The sequence below is a fragment of the Erpetoichthys calabaricus genome, chromosome 4 (assembly GCF_900747795.2).
Source record: "Erpetoichthys calabaricus chromosome 4, fErpCal1.3, whole genome shotgun sequence".
NCBI classification, from domain to species: Eukaryota; Metazoa; Chordata; class Cladistia; order Polypteriformes; family Polypteridae; genus Erpetoichthys; species Erpetoichthys calabaricus.
The window spans coordinates 192855463-192876460 of record NC_041397.2 but is presented as its reverse complement, the minus strand read 5'-3'; the positions used below and the strand labels follow the sequence as shown (position 1 = coordinate 192876460).

General features: G+C 36.6%; 1 protein-coding gene across 11 annotated transcripts in view; it reads right to left on the bottom strand.

Moving 5' to 3' along the window:
• Window positions 1-20998, bottom strand: part of dock9b (dedicator of cytokinesis 9b) — a 441285-nt gene that overhangs the window by 180420 nt on the left and 239867 nt on the right. For all 11 annotated transcript variants that reach the window (XM_051926266.1, XM_051926269.1, XM_051926275.1 and 8 more), the window contains exons 4-7: window positions 15455-15537; window positions 11098-11167; window positions 5724-5819; window positions 149-283 (exon numbers count right to left, since the gene is read on the bottom strand). In XM_051926266.1, coding sequence (XP_051782226.1) covers window positions 149-283; window positions 5724-5819; window positions 11098-11167; window positions 15455-15537 — 384 coding nt within the window. The remainder of the gene's footprint in view (window positions 1-148; window positions 284-5723; window positions 5820-11097; window positions 11168-15454; window positions 15538-20998) is intronic.

The window sequence follows — 20998 nt, the reverse complement described above, 5'->3', positions numbered from 1 at the left end:
TGCTGCACACCATACCATGTGGGTACATTGGTGTACTATGTTTAATTTACAAGTCATCTCAAAGTGTAATGCTTACACAAAATATAAGAAAAAAAATATCATTGTATCATTTGCATTGTTTCTAGTTGGTTTAGGAAAGTGACTCTACCTGGACTACACCCATGCAGGAATCAAGAAATATTGACCCTTTGGGTTCTCTAGCAAGCTTTTCATCCTTATAGAAATTAAGATTATACGATCCATCACCAAGCTGTGTCAGATGGAAATATCTTCTTTTGAAAGACTGCAACAAAACAGAAAAAAATACAAATAAATGAAATGAAACTCAAAAAAATTCTTAAATTCAGGTCCAGAAAATATAAATTGATAAAGACATTTAGTTAACAACTAAAATTAATTTCAAAAACACATGAACAAAAAATACAAATTGCTAAAGGAGTACTCATTTATAAATATAAAATTCACAAATTAACACTAGAATCCCTGACGCCTACAAAAAAACACGGCCCACCTTAAATTCTCTCACACCTCCTCATCAACATCTTTTGTTTTGCAAATGTGTCGATCAGCACAAGCAGCAAGTAGCCTGCTATCCCATCCCCCATCGATGCAGCTTTAGTCGTACACAAAGTTCTCCCAGCTCAAGTCTGTTTATCTGGGTGTGAGGTGCCTTGAATTGTATAGGGTAAGGCAAGAAATGTTGAACACATAACTAGAACAGAAACTTTTCTCTTCTTCTACTAATAATTGGCAAAATGCTGACGTGAAGTGTATAATGTGTGAAGACTGAATTCCAAATATCAAATAAAGACTTTCACAAAAGACACAGATATAACAAAACAAGTGTGCTTTTTTTCTAGAATTTCACCAAATTAAGGAAATTGGGATAGGGTACGACAAACACACACACACATATACATTTGCTTGGCTGGTGAAGAGGTAAGAACTGCTGTCTCCAAGTCGAGAGGTTGCGGGTTTGATCCCGGATCCTTCATGCATTAACTGTTTTGAGAAGTGAGCGGCTATTATTATTATTACTATTATAGAATAAAAACATACATTTGAATTATTTGAGTATGTAACAGCCGGTGTAAATTTATGGTACTTGTAAAAGTTAGTGTTTTGTTTTATTATTCACTTTTATTCTCTCAGTCACGTTCACATTCCCCCCAATGTAACAATGCTAGTTTTCAAATAAACACATGCTATAACAGAGGTGAACTCAGATGAGGATGAGGGTTCTACATCGGAGAAAGAGAACATAAGCCCTCCCTGAAAGAAACGTCCACTCACACATAAGAACAATGCAACTGCATCAGGCATAAAGATTAAAGATGGCACCGTTTAGATGTAGCAAGAGTATGGGCATCATCCTGCCAGTGAATCTGCCACACGCATGTCTTCAACGAAACAGCAGGGCCTACAGAGCTCGCCAAGATATCGTGCAAAATCCTGTTTATCATTATGTTTTGTGATAGTCTTTATATAAAAAACATTTATATTTTACTTATATAAACGCCAGATCGAATGTTATTATATCTGTTTACCTTGATTTATTTACTTATCTTCCTACAGAGTAAAGTCACAAGTAGACTGCACAGCTTCTTGTGTTTGATTGACACGGGCATGCTAATAAGTACACGTGCAAAGCAACTTCAGTACGCAAGTGACTTTAGCTGCATGTGGAAGCTCCTCTGGGGGGGGAGGTTTAGGGAGGTTGTTAAACGGTAACATTATGCAATGTTATTTTCTGTTATACCTTTAATTAATATTGTTTTTATCAGTATGCTGCTGCTGGAGTATGTGAATTTGGGAGGGGGGGGGGGAGTGAGTGAGTGAGTGAGTGAGTGAGTGAGTAACTATGTATGTATGTATGTACCTACAGTTGTGCTTGAAAGTTTGTGAACCCTTTAGAATTTTCTATATTTCTGCATAAATATGACCTAAAACATCATCAGGCTGACTGCCTGCTGCTAGTGCTGATTGACAAATCTGCAAAAGAAAAGACGCTGATGAGGAGGTGCGAGGGAATTTAAGGTGGCCCGGCATTATGAGTTTTTTTTGTAGGTGTCAGGGATTCTAGTTTTAACGAAGCTCTTACTGGAGTAACAAGTACATTCATTTGCAAAAACCCACATTCGCACTACTTGATGAAAGTGGAATACAACTAACAGCTTGCAGTTTTAGAGGCTGCAGTTTTTCTGACTGTTTTTGGATGAGGTTCTGATGGAATCCACAAGTCAGTTCTCTTTCAGATAACTGCAGACCAGTTGTTGTGAGTGAGATGCCTGCCTCATTGGCGCAGTGGTATTCAGAAAAAAGCTCTGCATGGGAGACCATTTACAAAGTCTCAATTCTCAGTCAGACCGAGGATTGGTGCTACCTTCTGTTATTCTCTCCTTTTGTCCTTCTGCAGACTGAGTGAAGACCGTACCTTCCATCCAGTCCAGAAACTACCTCCAAAGACATCTCTTCATTTCCTGGCCTCCCTGACGCCACCTCTTCCTGCTTGTGCAATATATAAAGCACAGAACTTCCTTGTTAGCCAGTTCCATTTTGAACTCCGTTTGTAAAGACGTGTTTTTTTTTGCATGGCTGCCTGATTTTTCAGTATATGGGGTGGCCATCCCCAAACTTTTTCCTGCCTCTGACTATTTTCCTATCATTTTAAATAAATAAATTATATATATATATATATATATATATATATATATATATATATATAGAGTAGGGGACTCTGCCTCCTGCCCACCAACCCCTACCCCTGTTCCCCTCCAGCGCTACACGGCGTTATGAAGAGGGGGGCTGAATGCACCCCATGAAGACTAGAAACAATTATTCCTCTAGAAGCAAAACTTTACATTTCAATCCATCTGCAAAATTAAAATTCTATGTAAGAGTTTTTTTTTTTAATATATCTAATAAAATTCTTCTTTTTAATATCTGAGTAACTGCTTAGATAGATGCATATACACACACATATATAGTATATATATATATATATATATATATATATATATATATATATATATATATATATATATATATATATATATAAAAACACACATATATACACATAGAAATACACACTTGCACATTTACATACACATACACATAGATATATATATATATATATAAATACATACATACTGTATATACATACACATATACATACATATATACACATACACATACCTTTTTGTTTCTGCCATGTGTAATGTTGAGGGATTGGCGCATACATATATGCTTTTACATTTACGTCTGTTTTATTAAGTTCAAAATAATCCTTTAATTTTGTATTTCTATATTTCGCTACCTTTAAAGCTTCTGCTTCTTCGCCCCCTTTAAATTGAATCATATTCTGACCTGGTAAATGAATCGTTAATAATTCAACAGAATGACTTCGCCCGTACATTGACAATTCCATTAAATGCCATTGTACTGATGTACCAAGTATCTAAATATGCTTGAACTTTGTCCCAAGACTGTTCTTTGGATAAAGTTATGCGTACTCTATCGTGCTCTTTGTGAATGTACTTGTAGGTGTACTTAATACTCATTACTGATCCAAAATACTCAACATTAATATTACAATCGAATCGTTTGAGCAAATACAGGTTACATGGTACAATCATTGAATTATCGATCATCACAATTTTACCATCTTTCTTTCTGTGATAAGTGTGTTGTTCGTGACGATTATCTCTTAGGCGATAATCTGGAAAGCCAGCCTTAGTCTTATCTATTGATTGAACGAATGCTTTAGGAAATTTCTTTTAACACTTTTTCTCTTTTGAGTCCCAACATACTGAATCTTTTAAATGTGGTCCGTGAGACATGTGTTTAATGACTTTGTACCATAATTCAGGATAGGTTTCTTTGTTTGGAATTTCAGCACAGGCAAAGCGATCAACATTATCAGCAGTTAAAACTTTATTTTGCAAAGTAACTAATAAATGCATGTGAGGTAAACCCCGTTTTTGAAATTCGATCATGTAAATGTATGCTCTGATTTGACCGAAACCATTTCGATTCTGTAGCCAGGTTTCCATCCAAGGAGTTTTTGCGAAAAAATATTTAGCGCTTCAAATTTTTTTACCGATATAGCTGATGGAAATGCTAATTATCGATAAAATGTTGTACATGTCGACATAATATTTTTCCGTTTAACTTTAGCGCATAAATTCCATATCGATACTTCAGATGTCGCAAAAACTACATTGGAAACAGTTTTTGTCGGAAAAAAGGGCTTTAACGCAAATAAATGTGTCACATTTTCATCACGTGCAATCAAAACGAGAATGGCGGAGCGGTTCGCATGGTCTGACGAAGAGAGTTTTTTTTTTGATTAAACGTCGTTATTTTGTATTAATTCAAATTTCAGTTTTAATTAAAAACCTTAAGGGAAGCAGGTTAATTCAGTTGTTATCGCACTGTGAAGGGATGTTGAAAGGTAGGCTCACCTGTACAGATCCGATGCTGCAAACACAGCTGCATCATGGGCACTTCCAGGAGTGCCAACGCAAATGTCTCGTATCATGCACCTGTCATCAACAAGGGCCTGGAGAACAATAGATGGCCACCCTTTGCGATTAATGTAATCGCGGTAGCCTTCCGTCGGGGGAAGAATAGGCACATGCGTGCCATCCAGCGCACCGTAAGTCTGTGGCACAAGATGCACCAAGGAATTGCGGTATGCAATTTCATTGGCCTCCGCTACAGTCGGAAGTCTGATATAACGCCGCATTAATTTTTCTTTAATAGCGGTGCACACAGCATATACACATCGATGGACGGTAGTTTTACTAACCCCGAAAGTTTCTCCAACTACTCTATACAGTACTCAGCGCAGGTTGCCAGCTTGTAAAGGGCGATGGCAGTCCGCTTTTGGGTTGGAACCGGTGGTCGGTGGCAACCTGTGATGGGCGCAACATCAGGACTGATGAATCCACACAACATCTCAAACGTCGGCCGTGTCATTATAAAATGTTGCAGCCAGAGATTTTTTGTTAAGTGTCTCTCCACCACCTCCTCCCAGAAGGTCTTATTCCGTCGTCTCTCCCATACCCGTGGGTTTCGTCGTACTGGGGCACTTTCTTCGAGCTCTAGGGCTATCAGACAAGCAACTGCTTCATTCTGCTGTCGTCTTCGGATATTATGTACAATTCCAATTATTTGTGAAACTGAAATAACAGTAAGCTGGTCTGAATAATCTCTCCATTTCTTTGTTTCTTTGTTTAGTGAAGGCGGTGTAACGTGGAAAACAAAAGGTAGATAATTTGCGACATACACAAAATTATGTATGGAAACGGCTCAAGGGCAGATTTTTTTCGCGATACAACAAAAGTTATGCGACAGTTCGTTTTGAGGGGGGATGACGTCATCACGCACACCATTTTATCGATAAAAAGCCAGTTGGATGGAAACAGGCTGGAGACAGCAAATTTCGCACATTTTTTTTACATATATTCTGTTTGTCGATAACAAAACGTCGCAAAAAACTGGATGGAAACTTAGCTACTGTTGCATCGCTTCTCCGTTATCATAAATATACACCTGCCCAAATTGTGGTGTCTTTGAAATTAAACTTTTCATAGCTTTAATTGTTGCGGGACCACAGATTCTCATAGCATATGGTCCTGAATTGTGTAAATTTACGTTCTGAGCATACACACATTCTGTATGAGTATCAGTATTATAAAGATGAAGTTGAAGAATCTTACCCTCATGGTTACACTGATTGCACTGTTCATGTTGCCTTTGTAAAGCCATCCATGTTTTGTTACCCCACCCTTCTGGGAACCCAGGGAGGCCGTATCCTGGAAGAAAGAAATCAGTCCATTTGAAGACAAACACACAGAATTATTTTATTTGGCACTGAAGTAACTCAAATAATGCATGTCAATCAAGCTCAAATGAAATGCACCAGTTGCAGTGTGCAGGTGCCAAAGACAAAGACTTACTAACAGCTGACAAAATGTGAACCATAAAGTCAAAGCCAGTACAAAAAGGTTTTGAAGAATAACAAAATATAGTAATAAAAGTTGGTCATTAATATAATATCTTACAAATTACACATCCTGAATGAAGAATTCTTGTCGAATTAAAAAGGAATGCAGTTATCATATTGTTTTCTACAGGAAGAACTGCAAGACCTGCTCACAGCATTATTGACCATTAAAAGAATTTAGAACAGAATTTTATAACATTTATTTCATACCAAAAATATTTCATTGGCATTTTAGTTTATAATCGGTATACCATTTAAAAAAATAAATGATTACAGCAATTCAAAGTCCATCCTGGATATAAAAGGTAAGAAAAAAAATGTATAAATGTTTTTAGAAATGCTGAAAAGTTTAATTAGAATTGTTGTTTTACATCTCTCCCTAGAAGTTACTTGGTACAGGACTAATATTGCCCAGGAACTGTTGAACTAATTTCCTTAAGTCAGTTTTGAGCTCTCAGATAACATCCAACACCATTGTTGCCTTTGTGTTACACAATTTAAGATTTTAATTTTCTACATTGTTTTATTTAAGGTGTTTTTAAATCTCCTCTACACTTACATGTACATTGACTAGTACTGTATATCAGTATCAGTCATTGCTGCATTTTTCATACTATTGAACACAAAATATACTTGATCAATATTGGAGTACAACACTTTAATGAATTCAAGAAATGTATACATTAAAAAACTGTATTAAATTGCAAACCATTTAACAGTATTACTTTTGTGGCATGCATTCACACCACGTTTTACTAAATGATAAACTCATGCAAAATGAGCAAAAAATAATAAAGAAGAAAACCTACCCAATGGCTTTTAAAATTAGACCATAAACTGATAAACTGAAAGTTGTGCATGCTTTGGATCACATTAGCATTCTTAATATAAATAATATAGCTACCAGTCTTCTGTTATTTTACATGTGTTGAGAAAATGCTGAAACATCAGTTCTAATTTAAGTAGATTAAAATAATTCAAAATGTACTAATCCATACATTAAAAAAAAGCATAATTGCAACTGAAAAAGCAGAAAATAACTATGGTCAAACCAAAGATTAGGCATTTAACTGATAATGAAACTAGTTAATAGATTCTGATACTTGTGTCAGTCAATGCAGCAACATTGTTTCAGATAATGCTGCAGCATTGTTTGGCACTTTGATAGAAAAAGACTGGTGTTACAGGGCTGCAAATAGAGTAGGCAGTGCACAGATTTCATATGAGTATAAAACCATGAAAAACTGCTCAGAATAATGTGAAGACAGACTTAATTGGTCATTTCTTTACAAGCTGTTAATAAATCGCTTCAATGTATATAACTCATGCTAAATGCTTCAGGAATGGGTAAAGCATTGCTTCTGCAAGTTGGAGATATATTGACAGGCTGAAATATACATGACCTAATCTTACATTTTTGTTTTTAAATCTGATTATTATTCTACATAATTTAGTATCATACAGTGCATCCGGAAAGTATTCACAGCGCATCACTTTTTTCCACATTTTGTTATGTTACAACCTTATTCCAAAATGGATTAAATTCATTTTTTTCCTCAGAATTCTACACCCAACACCCCATAATGACAACATGAAAAAAGTTTACTTGAGATTTTTGAAAATTTATTAAAAATAAAAAAACTGAGAAATCCCATGTACATAAGTATTCACAGCCTTTGCTCAATACTTTGTCGATGCACCTTTGGCAGCAATTACAGCCTCAAGTCTTTTTGAATATGATGCCACAAGCTTGGCACACTTATCCTTGGCCAGTTTCGCCCATTCCTCTTTGCAGCACCTCTCAAGCTCCATCAGGTTGGATAGGAAGCGTAGGTGCACAGCCATTTTAAGATCTCTCCAGAGATGTTCAATCGGATTCAAGTCTGGGCTCTGGCTGGGCCACTCAAGGACATTCGCAGAGTTGTCCTAAAGCCACTCCTTTGATATCTTGGCTGTGTGCTTAGGGTCGTTGTCCTGCTGAAAGATGAACCGTCGCCCCAATCTGAGGTCAAGAGCGCTCTGGAGCAGGTTTTCATCCAGGATGTCTCTGTACATTGCTGCAGTCATCTTTCCCTTTATCCTGACTAGTCTCCGAATCCCTGCCGCTGAAAAACATCCCCTCAGTATGGTGCTGCCACCACCACACTTCACTGTAGGGATGGTGCCAGGTTTCCTCCAAATGTGACGCCTGGCATTCACACCAAAGAGTTCAATCTTTGTCTCATCAGACAAGAGAATTTTCTTTCTCATGGTCTGAGAGTCCTTCAGGTGCCTTTTGGCAAACTCCAGGTGGGCTGCCATGTGCCTTTTACTAAGGAGTGGCTTCCGTCTGGCCACTCTACCATACAGGCCTAATTGGTGGATTGCTGCAGAGATGGTTGTCCTTCTGGAAGGTTCTCCTCTCTCCACAGAGGACCTTTGGAGTCTCTGACAGAGTGACCATCGGGTTCTTGGTCACCTCCCTGACTAAGGCCCTTCTCCCCTGATCGTTCAGTTTAGATGGCCGGCCAGCTCTAGGAAGAGTCCTGGTGGTTTCGAACTTCTTCCACTTACGGATGATGAAGGCCACTGTGCTACTTGGGACCTTCAAAGCAGCAGAAATTTTTATGTAACCTTTCCCAGATTTGTGCCTCGAGACAAGCCTGTCTCAGAGGTCTACAGACAATTCCTTTGACTTCATGCTTGGTTTGTGCTCTGACATGAACTGTCAACTGTGGGACCTTATATAGACAGGTGTGTGCCTTTCCAAATCATGTCCAGTCAACTGAATTTACCACAGGTGGACTCCAATTAAGCTGCAGAAACATCTCAAGGATGATCAGGGGAAACAGGATGCACCTGAGCTCAATTTCAAGCTTCACGGCAAAGGCTGTGAATACTTATGTACATGTGCTTTCTCAATTTTTTTATTTTTAATAAATTTGCAAAAATCTCAAGTAAACTTTTTTCACATTGTCATTATGGGGTGTTGTGTGTAGAATTATGAGGAAAAAAAATGAATTTAATCCATTTTGGAATAAGGCTGTAACATAACAAAATGTGGAAAAAGTGATGCGCTGTGAATACTTTCCGGATGCACTGTAATAAGACTGAAAGGCAGTCTTAAAAAAGTATCAGCTAATGTAGTCTTTTATTATAGAATTATACTTTACAAAACAATAATTGTAAAGTGTTGTATTTTCAGGTAGCCAATCCTGTAGCAGGACTAAAGAGGACTACAGGATGTTCTGTGTTATTATCATTATGTCAAGTCAAGGCATATCAAATCTTGCTTTGTAAAGCTGCCAGAGTGAAAAGCTGATTTCAAAAGCTGAAGAGAGTGGGGATTAAAGTAAAAAGAATTATCCAATTTACTATTATTTAAAGTTTCAAAACTTGGTGTGTATATGCATGGCTGAAAGGGTGCAAACCCTATTAAATCAATTGAATGTTTTCCCCTGCATGGCTACAAGAGATGGGAGCACAACTGAATATGTATAAGCAACACATCAGGCAAGCTATTTCCTGCTTTCTATTTAATAATATTAAGTTATCTATTTTAATACATTATTTCATATTACTGAGCTGAAGAGAGGCAGCATGTTGCATATTTATTGGTCATGCAAGTAAGAATTACACTGTAATTGATATACTGTATATTACAGTACTATTACTACTACTTGGATATTTTAATACATTCATGATTATCACAACATCAAAGAATGACAACATATTACATATTGGTTATACTGTACTGTGTACATGTGACAGCATTTCTACTTACTATTATACTATGAAGCATTCATTACTAGTTAAAAGTTTTGTAACACCTCCGTTTTGCCAGTTTTTCATCAAGTTTAATCAGCTGAAATGCAATGAATGAGCCAAAACGGTGAAAAGGTAAGCAGTAAACCGCCAGAGGTTTAAATTTAAAGTTTAGGTTAGCAAAAACTTAAGAAAAGGAAATATTAGAATAGTACAAAAGGGCCATTTTCAGGGAAAGCAGTAGTATACAGCTGGTATTTCAAGGCCCTATTTTGTTCTTTAAGGAATGGCTTTCTTATTGCCTCTTGCTCTGTCAAACCTGCAGCACAAAGGCTCCTCTTCACAGTAGAAACTGAAACTTGCTTTTTTTCAACCACTGTTAAGCTCTGCTTGAAGCTGTTGTGCTGTGAGATACCTATCATGTAAGATGGTGACCCTGAGATATTTGTCATCTGATGGGTTGTGACTTTGGGTCTGCCAGACCTCTTCCTATCAGAGTTCCTTCCAGTTTACAATTTCCTTTGGATTGTGTATTCACTGACACTTTTTTTTTTCCCTCACAGCTTCTCTAAATGAAAGGCATGCATATCAAAGGATAATAATGCTTTGTTTCATTTCATTTTTTAATTACCGTTTTTTGCCATTTTCACTGTATATTGCCCAAATAGTAGTTTAGTGAGTGTAATAAAACAGTCTGTTCCAACTCTGTTTTAAGACAGAGAGTTTTTAAGTAATCAACAGAAGTTGGGACACCTGTACAAACTTTAATTACTGTCGAACATCTGTAGATTGTAACCTATTGGTTGTTCCCTATAGAAGGCCCATTTGTAATATTCTGATATATCATTTTTTCTGTATTTACTACTTACATTTTAAAGTTAAACCTCTGACAGTTTAATGCTTACCTTCTCACCATTTTAGGTCATTCATTGCATTTCAACTGAATAAATTTGAAGAAAAACTGGAGAAACTGAGGTATTCTAAAACTTTTGACTGGTAGTGTATGAATGTTCAACAGAATAAATAAACAAACAAAAGTTAATTAGCTTGAGAAATGAAGGAAACTAACTCAAGGGAATTAAATGTGACCATACTGAAAGACAGAAAACATACATGACTGCACTGTGTACTGTATACTAAATATTATAGTTGCCATATTTAGGAATAAACATGCATGTGTGTATATATATATATATATATATATATATATGTTTGTCTCTGCGTGTGTGTGTGTGTGTGTGTGTGTGTGTGTGCGTGCGTGCGCATGTGTATTTATATTAATTTTGTAGCAGAATTATAACAAAATGGATATCTGGTGAAGATAATGAAATTTTTTTACTTACTTCATCTTTTTCTACTTCTTCATCAACTTCAAACACATGGACAGGCAGCTTTTCAGGTCTTGATATTTTACTAAAATACAACAATGAAAAGATTTGTAAACTTCATCAATGACTACTTGATGCATTTTCAAGCAGCAGAGTTGTACTTTTATGCAAATGGGATTATTTGAACACATTAGAAATTAAAATTGCAAATTTTCAGGTTTATTATTTCCAGCTTATTCCTGATGAATAAACAAACAAATCTACAATAATTAACTAAAATTTTCCAAAATCAGCATACTCTAACTGCAGTTTTTAAACTGAACATTGCATTTTCTAATATCCTCTTTAAACAAATATTTTGATATACAGTATATAATAAGAAGTTTATTCAAGTCAGGAAGGTGGTGGGAAGGAAAACATTTTAAATGCATACCACTCCCAGTTCTAATAACCAGCTACTGAGAAACAAAAATGACAAGCAACATAAGATGTACTGAGATATCTGTCTTTTTATTTCTTATTGAAATATGGCTGAAAGAGCAGAATGTAAATACAGTGATCCCCCACTATATCGCGGTTCAGCCATCGCGCCCCCGCTAAATTGCGGATTTATTATTATTATTACTAGGGGGCTTTGCTCGCTCACCCCCGGCTTGGTTTACCGGATAAACAATTTAAAAAGATTGTTATTTTCATGGGAATTGATATATATGCATTATTTTCATTTTTACTTTAAAACTTTTGTAAAAACAATATTGGTCCTTTATTTCCTGCCCCAGGCATGGTTAAATCTCTTTCTCGCAGGACTTATAACGCTGCTCGCGTTGTGAAGGTGGGAGGTTTAAACGCACGCTAAAGAGATGCAATCAGTTCAGCTGCTGTCCTGCTGCTGCTGCTGGCCAGCTGTGTGTTGTGCTTGTCGCGCTTTGCGTCAATCACTTAAGAGCCTGTACAGCAGCTGTCCTTTTGTCACCGCGTCTCTGCCGCTAGTGTTCTGAAGAAGAAAGGGGGGGTGGGGCTGAGGGCTGAATGCATGCTAAGGAGAAGCACTCGGATCATCTGCTGGCTTGCTGCAGCTGCTGCTGGTGAGCTGCATGTTCTGCGTTGTTTTAAGAGCTGGGAGCACCTGAAGTGTGTCTGCCAAAAGCATTCCAACAACTGCTAGGTTAGAGGTCAGTGAACTTGTTTTAAATTGTAAGTAGGGCGTGACGTGCAAAAGTCACCATGTCACGGGTTTTGCTTCCTAAGGTTTAGTCTTGCATGTCATTAAAGTGGTCTCGATTGCTTCACTCAACCCCCCCTGGAGGCACTTTATGCTCCTGCCACTTCGCGTCTCTCTTGCTCGCGTTGTGAAGGGAGGGAGCTGAACGCACACTAAAGAGAAGTGGACGAATCAGTTACTGGCTTTGTGCTGCTTCTGCCAAGATGCATGTTCTGCTTGTCATTCTGCGTGTCGATCAGTTAAAAGCCTGTACAGCAGCTGTCCTTCTGTCTCACTGCCTTGTCTTGCGTGACGTTAAAATGTCTCTCACGGGATGTCAATTGTCTTCCAAGAAGATCAAGCCTCATCTCCCTGGTCTCCCTGCCAAGATTTTTTTTTATAATAGAGAGATGTTACTCATATCCTTAGCCCGACATCCACATATCATATGTGTTTACAAAGTGTGTTTTAATATGTTTACATGTGTTTAAAGTGTGTGGGAGGAGTATTTCCAGGCTTAAACTATAAAAAAAAATGTTTATTTATATGGTCTGTCTACATCACAGATTTTCACCTATCACTGATGGGTCTGGAACGTAACTTCCGCGATAGGCGGGGGATCACTGTATTGATCAACATGTTCACCTAACCACTAAAATACAAAGGCTCATGAAAATAAATTCACTCAAAAAGGTAATGTTAGAGTGTAATGTAATAAACATGAGTAAAATTGTATGATTGTGAGAAAAAGTATTGTATTTATGGACCTCACATTAAACATTTTTTTTAATATTTCTTTAAATGTGCACAACTTGAGTTTATATTTACACAAAAGTCTTAAGAGTTTCATTAGCGTAGGGTTAGTTTCATTAGGTCTTTGAGTAGTACTAAAGACTGCATATGGGGACACAAGATGTACTAATAAATAACTCTGCAGAAGCAGAAATGTTTACATGAAATGAGTGTCAATGTCCAGCAAACATTCTTTTAAGGATAATAATGTCTCAAGTCATGCACTTCCCAAGATTGTAATAAAGCTATGGACATGGTTTTTACTAAAACAGGGTGTCGGGTTATCACATATGTAGAGAAGTGGCCCTTTTGCACATCATGCTTAATTTGTCTTTAGCTAACATAGCCTATTATAGGCTACATTTCAGGTCAGAGTTCAAAGAGGCTGGGTCCTCCCAGACCCTTACAATCCACACATGGTAAAAATTGTCAAAGAAGTCCATGCTGCTCTTAAAGTGTACAATGGATTAAAGAAAAAACAACAGTCCCTTAAGTATATCTTCATAGGCAATAAGGTGTTTGGTAATGATTTTGCAAAAATAGACACAGATATTAAATATTAGGTTTTAAACTTGAAAATTTGAAGATTTAAAGTTATTTTACAAATTCATTTTATTTGTACTTATTATAGTTTATTGTGTAAGAGGGTTGAATATTATAATATGCACTACAGTTTGTAACCCAGGCCAGTGACATAATTGTTTTCTGTGCCTCATCTATCACTAGTAGAGTTTATAAGAATGCAGAGTAGTGTTTTAAGATAGTATCTATACAAAAGCCAAAACCAGAATTTATAAGAATGCAGAGTAGTATTTAACATAATCACTGTACAAAAAGGCAACATTTTCCTTTACACATAGAAAATTTTTCAAAATAAGTATTACATGAAAATTTGGTTGTAAAAAATGTTAGCATGAAGATAAAAATATTCTGTACCTCATTTGATTATATTCCTTGTATGCATTATTTGCTTTCATATTAATTACCTTTACATCTTACAGTATGTTTATTTTGAATACTTCAATCTCTACAGCAGTATAATGAATAGCAGTTCTACACATGAGGTTCACACTGGGTGGCCTAGAACAGTCAATACTGCTTGCAACTTTTTAGACAAATCTGTTACTGGCAACCTATTAATTTAAATAAAGCTCCAGACACGTATTTAGAAAAATACCAATAGGTAATATTGAAGTCTTCCTTAATGTATTTTTTTTTTAAAAAAATGTGGATTTCCTGTTCTTTAAAAAAAATACTATAGAATAAATTAACTGCAATAATCAAGCAGCTTTAACACTAGAAATGAATCTAAAGGTATCTAAAATGACAGCAGACAAACAACTTTAATTAAGTTGAGTTATTAATGAGTTAATGTGTCTAACCTCATTTCTGTAACATGCATACTATGGATATGTCCTGGACCAATACTAATATTGTATAAAGTGAAAGTTTTCTAACATTTAATGCTCAAAATAATTAAACAAACTTACATTCCAGTTTGGCTAAGTAATTAATTTTATTAATTAATCTCTGTGCCACTGCCTCCAGGAACTTAGCACTTAACCATGAAAATGAAACAAAAATCATTTTTAAAAACTGAAAAGATTAAGCCACAATTGTATTTTTAACTATTTTTCAACATATTAAATGGTTTAAATAATGTTTCAAATGACTAGTTAGAGCTACAATCAATTTGGTAATAGGCACCAGAGAAATTTAACAAATGTATCTTTCTGGCCAATCATTTCTAACACTGCAGACGTTTTGCTAAACACCAGAGGGCATCTGAGAGTTCAAATGGTAGAGACATGTTAGATAGAAAGGAAAATTAAAACAGCAAACCTAATGAAACAACCAAATTAAAACAGATTCAAAAACAGTAATCTGTGTAAATCAGTCTTCAACTTGGACTGCAAGCCAAATTCTGATGAAGCAGTACTACAGGTACATCCAGAAATTATTTGATTTATGGGGCAGAAGAAATTAATTCATAACTCTGTTTTGGACAATATGAGATATAAACATCTTTTTTTCTGACCGGGAAGTATGCAGACAAGATCGTCATGTTCACTGCTTCTAGCATTCTTAAGATAGAGCGGAGTCTACAACTGATCTGAACAGAGGACTGAACTTCTTACAGTATTAATGTGCATGGCAGAAACAGTCTAATGTAAAATAAGTTGCTGCGATGAACTATATGTATGTTCCACCTATAAACTATACAAGCAAACATTTATTAGGCTATGCTAGAAAACATTATCTTAATACTAAATAAACAGTAGATGCAAATAACATGACCAATGCAACACTTTGCATAAACATATGACATCTTGAGGCCCTTCTGAAAAAAAAAATTTTAGAAATTGAAAGATGTCTTACTTTGGAAGCTGTCGAAAGTCTCCTGAGTAATCTTCATACTTATAATTAACAACATGCCAGTCTGAGTTATATGTCTTGATACACTGTGAAGAAAATTACACATTTTAGGCAATATACTGATGTTTCCAGTGATGAAATAATGTTTCATTTTTGTACAATACAATCTAAAAATCTTAAGAAGTGTCAAAAATTCAATCTTAGAAATAAAAACAGCAATGTGAAAAATAATATTTGTTGAATTAAACTAAAGGTGTAATAACAAATGCTACTTGTCAGAAATGAAAATATTGCCTGTAGATACATTTTTCAGTACATGTGATAATATACTGTCTCACTTTAACTCTTGGATTGAGGTCATCGTAGCAACATGCTGAGCTGGGCTAACCAAGCCACACCTAGACTCAGCAAATTCTTTTAAAACCTCCTAGGAAATTCCTAGCCAATCCCATCTTGCTGAAAGATATAATCAAGCCAACATGTCCTAAGTGCACCCTGCATCTTTTCCTAGTGGGCCGAGCCTTGCATACTTCCCATGGAGGTATCCTAAATATATGTCCAATCCCTCTCATATAGCCACTAAGAATTAGAAGAGGCTGCAGATCTACTCCAAAATGCCCCTATATTGTATAAATATTCATTCTATCACAGACAGTGAGCCCAACAACCTTGCACAGGAACCTCGTTTTTAGATCACTGTACACACTATCTTAATCTTTTAGTGTTTGTGACCTGAAGACAGGATGAACATGTAGTCCTCACTTCAACACCATGGTCCACTGTAACACCAATAAAACTGCTGTCATTGTTTTTATTCATTTGACAATCTCATGCCTCTTTACTCAGTCAAAACAAGACCCTGAGGCAAATGATCTCCTATACTTACAGCAGCTGCTCATCTTTTAAGAGATCAGAACATCCCAGACACTTCTGGGAGAGGTCCATGATCTCAAATTTAGTGGTGTCGATTCTCATCCAATCCACAAACAATCAGCTGTAAACTGTAGCACCTCATCCAATCCACAAACAATCAGCTGTGAACTGTAGCACTGCACACTAGAGATCACAGTCTGATGAGGCCAAGAGAGCAACATAAACTATAAGTAAAAAAACTGTCACTTTCTAACCCTCAGCTGAAACCTTGATATCCCAACCATGGAAATCATGAACAAAAGAGGAAATAAGAGGCATCCTTGAAAGAATCCAACATCCAAAACCACCCTCACCATCCTTTGAAGTTTTCTGTGTCTGTAAAATGGGCACTCTATCTGTCTTAGTCATCATCTGACACTTCCATTCAAAACAAATTACCTTAGATAAAATGAAACAACTTAAAAGCATTCTTGTGTGCAAACATTTTGTTTGCTTTGGTCTATTCATGACTGGTGTAAGGACAGACTGGCATTACCCATTTTGCTTTGCTTTGGCACATACGTTCTTTGCTTAGGAAGCAGCTACAAGACCGTTTTTCACTGACATTTAGCTCAAGTGTCCGTTCTCTCCCCAGTGCAGTTTCTGATAAGACTGATCAGTCACAGGCAAAATGGCATCCAGAGATGGACCCATGATCCATCATTTAAACACTTATGCTGCATTCATCATACAATGGAACTGAGAAGTCAGAAGTCGCAACTGTGTCATTTGCAACATTCATACATTTGCGCTACCCAACTGAAAAAAGTAAACATAGATGCCCCATGAAATCAGGTGTTTGGTTTTAGCATAAGATTTTGTACTCTTGGCAACGATATACAGTACGATTTCTGTTTGGAAGCTGCAATTAAAAAAACTGCACAAAGCAACTGTTCAGCACAATATACAAACTGTAGCATAGTAATTCTGCTACTGTTCACTCCGGCAATGTTAATGTTTACCTTCTCAATATTCAGTATTACGGATTGCAGTGATTCATTTAAAGGACATTCTTCTAATGAACAAATTAGACCTATAAATTGTTACCGTACTTACTGTTTATGATCTATATTGCTATTTTGGATTAATGTCCTAATCTGAAATCAGATATATTTGAGAGACCAGGCCCAAGTTTCTGTGTAGGAATTTGGAATTCGAAGCAGGTTTTCTTTCTGTTTTCTGAGCCTGAGGTAGGATATTATAAGTCCCAAGTTTTAGTTGAATATAGCATTAGTCAGTGAGCAAAGAGACATAACTCAACAACTAACAACCTTGATGGACAAATCTCTGCCGTAATTGCCAACCAAAAGGCTGGCATTAGGTGCACCCAAAAAATCAACAGCAAAACGTACACCCCTTCCTTTATAACCCATTGAAGCACTAAATCTGTACTCCTAGCCTGGCGGTAACTCTGCTCCATACCAACAGCCCTGTTGCCTAGTGTGTGGCCACAACAAAGGCTAGGGCAATCCCTTTTACTTAGAACAGCAACCTGGTGCTGGACTGTAGGAATGGAAAGACCATCTGTAAAGAAGTTAGACAAGTGTGCAACGAGTCCAAACTCTGCTAAAACAAGATGCCTGATCAAGAGAGACCATAAGAAAAGCTGCTTGTTCATCTTACTCCTGGACAAAGAAAGAAAAGGTGGGCTGAACATCTTTCCATGTGTGCAGAAGAAAATCAATAGCCAGAGACACCAGGAATCAAATCATCAGTGCACCTACTTTGATTCTGAGAACTATTAATCTTAACTGGTAGTTAGGACAAAGCCAGCTAATGTATTTTGGTTATTATTATCACTGTAACTGAAATGTAATTAACCTCTGTGAAGGATATATTTTTAGCTGTTATAAGTTCCACTAGGAAAAAAAAACAGTAGGAAAGTGCAGAACAGATTCTCACGCACACAAACACAATGAGCTATGGGTTGCGTAAAGCAGTGTGGACTAACTGTGAGCAAGTGAATGTCACCATCACGTTGTAGGAGCTAGAAAATTATTTAACGAGCTAAAGAATTTATCTGTCTTGAATACTTTAATTGATAAGTTTTTTTGCCATTTTGTATAGGAGAGAAAAAGGTCAGACTAATCCAAGAAATAGAATTCATAAATTATGTGTCTTTTTCTATAGAAGATAAAATATTCAAACTAAGCTGGCGAAAATCTATGTTTTGTGTTGTTTGTTACTGTTTCGTCTTTAAATATATGTATATACTTGCATATAACCATTTTCGATTATCTTTATATTATGAATATATTGTATTATTTGGTTTATTGCAGCAAGAGTGTTTGGGTTATTTATTGAAAAAGTCTCTATCACCATGTCCGAACCATAAATGGAAAAAGTTAAACTTATTTAATTTACATTTTCACTATAAATTGTACAGATCTCTTTATAGTTCTGACATCCCAGTTGGTAGATGAAGCAGAAATCCATTACACTCCAGCACCAGCAAAAAAATACAATAACAATTCACCAGACAGGTTGTGATGAAGCCAGTCAATCCTCCCAGTAACAACCCTTCAGGGATCTCTGTTATTCCATATAAGCATTGAAGTCTCTCTGTAGGACCACTGGGAGTCAGAACATGGTTCCCTTGGGCATTAAAATAAATATCTATGAAAAAGGCCAAACGTTCTAAATTGTTTTTGGAGCATACACACAGAGAATAATCAATATTTTCTCTCTGCAGCTCTAAAGTTGCATGGATACAAACTCCACCGGTACAACACCCAGCCAGGGGCTTGTGAGTATCACCACACATTCACAAGGCCACTTCTGTTGGGCAACTCCAAAGTAGGAGGAATCAAGAAATCTGGTTTCAAATTAATTTCTGTGTAGAGGTGAATCTAGCTACATGTACACAGAATTTTTCTAAATCCTGCACAAATTAAAAGATGTTATATTCCCTGTTCATTTCCATTGTCATTTTCAAGAACTAATATGCCTGAACCCATCCCAGTCTGAAAAGCACTAATGATGAATGTGATACTGAGATCCTGATATACTTATGTGTAGCCTGCACACATACATGCATCTCCAAAGTACAATGTACAAGACTTTGTAAAAGATGAAGACCTTTTCCTGGCAGCTGTGAGAATTTGAGTATCGTGATTAGGAACCTTAAAAGGCTTTTAATGATCAGAGCAGGTATATTGCTCCAATTTGACAGGAACTTGCTAAAATGGTGGAAGAGAGCCTAATCCATATAAAACACTGGAAAGCAGAACCTGCAAATAGCTCACTGAATGTGCTAAATTGGTAGAATAGAGCTTAGTCCACATGTAAAACATTAGAACACTCTAGATGAGAACAGGCCATTCAGCCCAACAAAGCTCGCCAGTCCTATCCACTTATTTATTCCAAAAAAACATAAAGTCGAGTTAAGTCCCTAAGGTCTTACTGTCTACCACACTACTACCTTTCCTCATAATTCAACTCCTGTAGCCCTGGAATCAGCCTAGTTGCTCTTCTCTGGACCTTTTCTAGCACAGCTATGTCCAAAACTGCACACAGTACTCCAGATGAGGCCTCACTAGTGCATTATAAAGGTTGAGCGGAACCTCATTGGACTTGTACTCCACACATCATGCTATATAACCTAACATTCTGTTAGCCTTCTTAATGGCTTCTGAACACTGTCAGGAAGTCGATAGCTTAGAGTCCACTATGACTCCTAAATCCTTCTCATAAGGTGTACTTTTGATTTTCCGACCGCCCATTGTGTATTCAAACCTAACATTTTTATTTCCTATGTGTAATACTTTACATTTACTGACATTAAATTTCATCTGCCACATTTAATATTGGTCAGTAGAAAGTGTGTATGACTGCATTTAGGATCAAAGACTGTCATGAATATATAATGCCTGTCAGGGACCTCAAAAAGCTAGCAGACACCTTGTGGAGTTGAAAAAAGTCAGTTTCTAAGAAAATGCCACAGACTCCTCCAAAAATGGGTGTGTAATCACAAAAGACCTCACTGAAGAATTTTAAGTAAATTATATTGTTCCATGGCTACACTTCGGCTATACATATGTATATATCATATATTCAAATGTAACATGGAATGATAGCTGCATTTTAAAGAATGTTAAATATATCCCTTCTTTTGTACCATATTTCTCGTGTTTTAATATCTCTGCCATGGTTACTGCAAAGGGATATATAGAGGTTCAAAGTATGAGCTGCAATTCTCATTTCCAGTGAGCACGTACCCCTATTGGAAACAAATGTCATTTAAAATAATAGAACAAAATGTACTTAATCAGTCCTTATAGCCATTTGAATGTTTGTGCAGCTATGGTGTGGCAACAGAAAAATAAAAATAATGACAGTAAGGTGAATAAATGTTGCAACTAACAACTTATCTAAACATAGCTTAAAATGTAAAAATTCTTGTCTGTACTATTAACTACCTCATGATTTCATAATAAACATAAAATGAACATTAAATTGTTTAGCAATTTAAAATTACAGAAATAGGCAACCAGGGCGGCATGGTGGCGCAGTGGGTAGCGCTGCTGCCTCGCAGTTAGGAAACCTGGGTTCACTTCCCGGGTCCTCCCTGCGTGGAGTTTGAATGTTCTCCCCGTGACTGCGTGGGTTTCCTCTGGGTGCTCCGGTTTCCTCCCA